Source organism: Malania oleifera, chromosome 11 (assembly GCF_029873635.1).
Source record: "Malania oleifera isolate guangnan ecotype guangnan chromosome 11, ASM2987363v1, whole genome shotgun sequence".
In the NCBI taxonomy this organism is placed as follows: domain Eukaryota; kingdom Viridiplantae; phylum Streptophyta; class Magnoliopsida; order Santalales; family Ximeniaceae; genus Malania; species Malania oleifera.
Window position 1 is genome coordinate 5,455,079 of NC_080427.1, and position 7,185 is coordinate 5,462,263.

General features: G+C 33.5%; 1 protein-coding gene across 1 annotated transcript in view; it reads right to left on the minus strand.

The window, feature by feature from the left end:
* Positions 1-6,916, minus strand: part of LOC131168408 (uncharacterized) — a 52,028-nt gene extending 45,112 nt beyond the window's left edge. The window contains exon 1 of the mRNA XM_058127794.1: positions 6,575-6,916. Within this exon, the coding sequence (XP_057983777.1) occupies positions 6,575-6,916 (342 nt within the window). The remainder of the gene's footprint in view (positions 1-6,574) is intronic.
* Between the last annotated feature and the right edge of the window lie 269 nt (positions 6,917-7,185).

The window sequence follows — 7,185 nt, forward strand, 5'->3', positions numbered from 1 at the left end:
TTATCTTGTTTTGATGCTATCAAACAAGTGAAATTTAATGTATTTGTATAAGTAATGATATTTCAGGGCTCATATATGAGAAAGCAAAGGTCAAAGTGCTCAAGAGGATCAAATGAAGCTTAAAAGAGTCCAAGCATGGATTTAAAGATGATATATTAAACCTTGAAGAATATAAAGACATGAATGAGTTGTTGAAAGTCAAGGAATATTAAAAGATCCAAAGAAAGGCAAAGTGATAAAGCTAAAAAAATATGAAAGCTTGAAGAAAAGATAGAAGCTTGAAGAAACAAAACATGAAGACTCAAGAATGAGAAAAGTTTTAGAAGTTTTCATGTAAGTACTTTTAATGTTTAAAATATCGTTTGAAATATTTTGAAGCTCTTAGGTTAACTTAGACCTAGATACCTTTTAAAATACCTGAAAAATATTTCTAAGGCTAAAAATTATTTTAAAAGGGTTAGAATCATTTTTGGAATAAAATGCACCAAAAAGGGTATTTCTATTTGCTGTCAGTTTTTATATAGTCACATTAAGGTGCATGTTTCACTATCAAAACCTCATTATTTTGAAAGGTGGTCAACATAAAAGTTGTAGGATTTTATCTTAGCTTTCATTTTACACCAAGAACACCTAATTTGGAGTTATATAGAAAAATTTATAGCCAAATCATTGAAGCAGGGTCACTACTGACAAAAGAACAAGACAGAATAGGCAGAGAGTTACAGCAGCAAATTCAGACGACTGAACTTGCAACTTTAGTCAACTGAACCTACAACATCAGATGACTGAACCCTGATTTCAGTCAACTAACCCTGTATCCAGTTCTATTTTTTTAAGGAGTTAAGAAACTTCAGTTGACTGACCTAGACACTTCAGATGACTGAACACTGTTCAACGGGAAAAAATTTTAAATTCTCATGTTTTAAAATATTGCCGTTTGAGCTTCAAATTTTCTAAAAGTTGGGAAACTCTCTAAGGAAACTTTTGCAACATGGAAACAAGTTTTAAAGCCTATAAATACATGGTTTTGCAAATCAAAAATCATCCAATAATTGAAAAATCTGCTTGTAAAGCTGAAAGTATTCTTGTTCTTCCAAAGCTCTCTTGTTCACTCTATGAAAAATTATTTTGCTGAGAATTCTGAAGTGCTAATCCTTCTTTCTCTGAGTTCCTACTGTTAATCCTCTTCTAAGAACGATATTGGTGAATTCTACACTTGAGCTTCATTGTATTGCATATTGATATTTTACATTCAAGTATATAGTGCTGAAATTGTACTAACTTGCTCTTTGAGAGAGTATACTTGTACGTAGATTATATCTTGTTTCTTATAGTTCTTTGACATTGCAAGGGTTGTTTGGATTGTTGGCTAAGCAAGGCGACATTGCTTAGAGAGGCGGGCTCTAGCCTATGTAAGGAGTGACCGAACGAGGGGATATCATTTGGAGAAGGCAGGCTTTAGCCTTAACCAAGGAGTGTTGTAATCGGTATTGTTCCACCTGTCAACGAAACTGAACTAGTGAATCCTTTGGTGGTTTGCCAAAGGCAAGGATGTAGGCTGGGTATAAGCCGAACCTCGTAAAAATCTCCGTCTAATTCTCTCTTTCCCTTACTCTTTATTTTCAGCATATTTAAATTGCGTGGATGGTTTAAATTTGAAAATCATATAAACTACATATATTTCGAAATCAAACAAACTTAAAGTTTAATTTTTATTTGGGTTGCAGAAACCGAAAGGGAGTATGTTGGTTACACCATATCTTGCGGAAACCTTACGTGAGTACGTTACTTGGTTAACATCCCAAAGATAAATTTACCAAGAGTTTATTTGAGTTCTAAATATTTGGAAAGAGTGATTTGATTCATCTATACAGGGCTTTACATCAGCAAGCATAAATTCTCATTCACTACAAGGCTTGGTTCAAATTTGGCAAATATAAACAAACAACCATCTTGAGTTGTTATATTACCAAAGTGCTGAATACTTTATATCTTGGTTTGGTTGTTTGTTGTTTAACTTGTACTTGGAAAATAAATTGATTGTTTGGCTTAAAGATATTGTTTAATTGATTGGTTGTTTAATTCTGTTATTGATTGGATAAAGAACTAAGTTCTCGATTGATTAAAGAATTAAACAAACAAGTCAAGAATTGGTTAAAAGAAATAAAGGAAGTTTAAGGTATCTCAAAAGGAATTAAAAGAAATTTTTAAAAGCCAATTCACCCCCCCTTTTGGGAAGCTATTCCTAATTTCATATGATTTTCCAGCGTACGGGCTGAGCTATATATAGGATTTTCCAGCATACGGGTTGAGCTATGGATACGATTTGTCGGCGTATGGGCCAAGCTATGGTAAAATGTGAAATACCGGCATATGGGCTGATGATTTTCATAATATACGTATATATACAAAACGACATGATGATATTGATTTGGCAATTAATACTATGAAATATCCATGTATCATAGTTTCATTAGATGTTATATGCTATCAAAACCTGATTAGCTTGGTTTAGGCTAGCACTTGCACGGTACCGATGCTATGTGTTCATGATTCATCATGATATTTGTGTTAACGCCGCTGTACGAAGTGGTGTGAAATTGGATGGTCGATGTTGTTTTAAGAAGTTTGAGTGCCCCTAGTGTATAGACCAGGTCTGGAAGGCTTATCGGACTTACAGACTGTACTTTTAACTTGGCAATGGTCGGCCAACCATTGTTAGGTCCCGCCTTTGGGCCACACAATCCAGTCATGTGGGAGTAATACATGACAACTGCCAGCTAACCTACCAGGATTGTTTTCGTATTATATTTATATGAGATGAATTATGGTTACGAAAATTATGTATGTTCTGTCATGATATGAGAATATATGTTTCCCATATATGATACAGACAGTTATACTGATATGTTTATGTATGGTTTTATATGGAACACGAAGATACTCATGTTACCACACACTAGTATTACTTTATTTCCCTTACTGAGAGGTGTCACACCCCAAAATTTTATAAACATTTCAAAAGCCCATGATAGGAGAGCGGGTAAAGCTCCTTTAATATAGTACTATTGATCTGCCCTCTTTGAAGGGTAAGTTTTGGTGGGGATGGTTGAATTTTGTGGGAAATGTCCCTAGGTCTTTCTTTTGGGATGTATATACTTTAATATAATGGATGTTGTAACTCTGGTATTGTAATGGATGATTTTGTATTTATGATATTATGATTGTATGTTTCCTGCTGCTTAGGCTTCCGTTTGTGTTTCTATTGTATCCCTAGTACCCAAGGGTCCAGGTGGATTATGATCTGCTGGATTTATTATATGGGTTTTATTGTATTATAAAAAAATATGTGGAAATTAAGCAGGTCATTACAGTAGGAATTTACCTCGTCGTCTCTTGCCATGAAGCAAAGGTTTGCCATGTCTTCATAACTTGATTCATTTTTTGATTCACTCGATCTTGAGTCATCCCACATGGTTGCTTTCATCGCCTCCTTTTCCTCTTCTTAGCATCTTGCTGTGAAAAATTAGGTTTTCTATGTCCAACCTTTTTTGCAATTATAGCATGTAGGAGGTTCATTCTTTGCTTCTTTCTTACTAGTTTCACCTTTATCAACTTTTGGGCCCTTGAATTTCCGAGCAAATTTTTTGTTCTTTTTGAATAATTTTCCAAGTTTTCTAGTAATTAAAGTTATATATCATCGTCTAATTCATTATCTTCTTCTTCACTAGAACTTTCTTTTACACCTTTTAGAGCAATTAACTTCTTTTATTTGCTACCTTCAGTGTTTCTATTATTTATTTCTATCTCATATGTGAGGAGCGATCCTATTAATTCATCTAAGGAGGTATTTTTAAAATTTTTACCTTCTGTTATGGCAATGGCCTTAGGTTCCTAAATTGGTGGAAGTCCTCTAAGGATTTTTTGAATCATCTCATAAGTAGAGTAATTTTTTCCTAATGCAATAAGGGAATTTATTATGTTGGTGAACCTAGTATATGTACTAGTGATAGACTCTTCAGGGTTCATCCTAAATGCCTAATACTCACAGGTGAGCATGTCAATTCTACTATCCCTTACGTCATCTGTTCCTTCATAAGTAATTTCAAGCTCTTCCCAAATTTCTTTAGCTGATTTGCATCCCATGATCCTATTGAATTCATTGGAATCTAGGGCACAATATAGTGCATTCATTGCACTTAAGTTTATCTACAGCAACTTAATATCATTATCAGTAAATTCTTTTTCTTCTTTAGATATCTCCTTATTGTCTATAGTTTTAGTGGGAATGAGGTCACCATGTGTGACAACTTCTAGACCTTCCAATCCATGGTTTATAAAAATATTCTCATTTGCTATTTTAAGAAAGTGTAGTTAACATCGCAGAAGATAGGTGGTCTAGATGAAGATTTGCCTTCTTCAAATGGGGATACACCTACGTGTGCCATAGGGATCTTTATGTAGCTTCTAGTTTAAGATTTACTATAACCTGACTCTGATACCAATTGAGAATAAAGGTGTACTCCCAAGAGGAGGGAGTGTGAATTGGGTTTTAAAAATTTATTTGCAAAAACTTTAGTTTAGTATAACCTTTTTCAATATAATTTTATACAATCACACAATCACAAGAATTCTTATCAACCACCTTACTTAAACCAACCAACAATCCTATGTATGAAGATAATAAACCAATTCTTAATTTCAATACTTCAATAGATAAACAAACTTTAGAATTAGAATTTCTTTTCAATAATGAACAATGATAATATCAATTTTTAATTTCAAAAGATTGATTTTAAGTACCCTGCAACTTTCCTTCAATGGAATAATTAATTTCACAATATTTACCTCAGATGTGATATTTAGAAATTCAGTAATTAAATCTAATTGGAAAATTTAATCCAAACAATAACAACCAATATAGTTCTTTGATTCAAAGATAATCAAATCAGTATTCCAATAATTTCTCAATATCCAACAAGTTTTCAACAATTAAATAAGCATACACTCAGTTTATATACTTGTAATAATGTAAAGAGATTAAGGAAAGAAGAAAGGAACACCAGATTTTTTACAATGTTCGGCCAACGGCCTGCGTCCTTGCCTCAAGCAACATGCTGTGAGGATTCCTTTCCAACTTCGTTATCAGATGAAGTTACAACCTCTCTCCATTCAAGGTGGAGATCCCTCTCTAACAAGAAAACCCCTCTCACTAGGCAACGATCCAACAATCTTGAATCATCAATCAAATACAAGCAATACTCTCAGTTAAAGTAGATTTGTACAATTGAAATTCGGTATACTTCAATCAAAATACAATATAGAAATTGAAGCTTGGAATAATATCACCAGGGTTCTAATTTAAGAGTGAAGAAATCGAAAGATTTGAATCAGAATTTCATATGAAACTTTAGCAAGGGCACAACTCTTGCAAAAACTTTCAGCAATATAATTTCAAAAATATGATTTGTATGTGAGTTGTGAGTTACCCTAATTTTTGAAAATATCAAGTATATATAGAGTAATAAAGTTTCTTAACATTTTCCCCAATTTTCCTCTTTGTTTGGGAGCTAAGAAATCAATTTTGGAAACTTTTATCAGCGCTGTTTAAAACTTAAACATGTACTTTAGTCGACTAAGGCCCGAGAGTCAGTCGCCTGAGCTTCTCAAATTCAGTGTATTTTGAAAACTAGTGCTAATTCAGACTTTAAAAGGTCAGTCGACTGCTTTGGTTCTGTTTTTTGATAAATAACCAAAGCAATATATTAGTCGCCTGTTGTTAAAACTTTAGTCGCCTGTCCTGCTTGTTTCTACTTTGTTTTTCAAAATTTGATTTCAAATATCAACTTTGAACTTGGAGAACTTATTTAAAACTTTATGAAAACATTTTCCATGATTTAAAAATAGGTGTCTAAGTCACTGATGTTTCCTAAGAGCATCAAACATCCATATTGAAATTGTGAAGTACTTACATGAGACTTTTTAAAATAAAACTTTTTTATCACTAAGTCTTCAAACTTCGATTTCCATTTTGTGTCCAGCTTGAAATCTTTCTTCAATATGCTTTAACTTTATCATTACTCAGGGCTTTAAGCACAAGCTTCAATCATTCTCTTTAAACACTTGAACTTGATCTCATGAACACTTTTGAAGCCTAAAACCTTACTTAAACAAATAAATTAAGTATTCTTAATTTGTTATTATCAAAACCTGAGATTAAGCCTTGTTAGGCCAATAGATTGAGATTGGGATTTTCTGCTTGATCCATTTTTAAATTTTCCTCTCCCACAATCATGGTTACCTTTCATAGAAGCCCTTCCCCATGTAAGATGTCATCGTAGATTTTCATTCTTTGATGAAACCCCAACAATGTGCTTGTCACCGCTTCCAAATTTAGGGTCTCTTTACCCGAAGAAAAAGTCGTAACCAGGTTCTCATACGTGTGAGTCGCTTGAAGGGAATTCAATAACATCAATGTCTTATCATCTTCTTCGAATCCCACATCAACCCACATTAAATCACTTATGATTTGACTATATGTGTTGATGTGTTGGTTCAAATTAGAACCCTCCACCATCTTAAGCCAATAAAGCCTTTGCTGAAGAAAAAGTTTATTCGCAAGAGATTTAGACATGTACCAGCTTTCAAGCTTTTTCCAAATAGCCACAAGAGAATCCTCTTCCATGATGTTGTACAACACATCATTCGCCATACATAATCTGATAGTAGGCACCATCTTCGCCTCCATTTCCTTCCAATTAGCCCCATTCATGCCATCCAATTGAACACCATACACGACCTTCACCATCCCTTGCTGCACAAAAAAATCCTTCATCCTTTTCTGCCATAAACCGAAGTTACTAGTTCCATAAATTTTGACAACATCAAATTTCGCAGATGAAGTACCTGATGCCATAACAAAAATTGCTTTGATATCAATTTGTTGTATAAAACATATGAATTTGCATAGCATAAGTCCAACACAACAATCAATAAAGTACAAATATATAACACAACGACAGTAATCAAATGAAAGCAAGAACAACACAAGGAATTACGTGGTTCAGTAATGCCTACATCCACAGGAGCAATTGGTAAAGAACTTTTACTATCTTGTCTCAAATACACTTACAAGATTTTTCTTTCAATGAAAAAACACCCAAACTGATGTATATACAAACATCA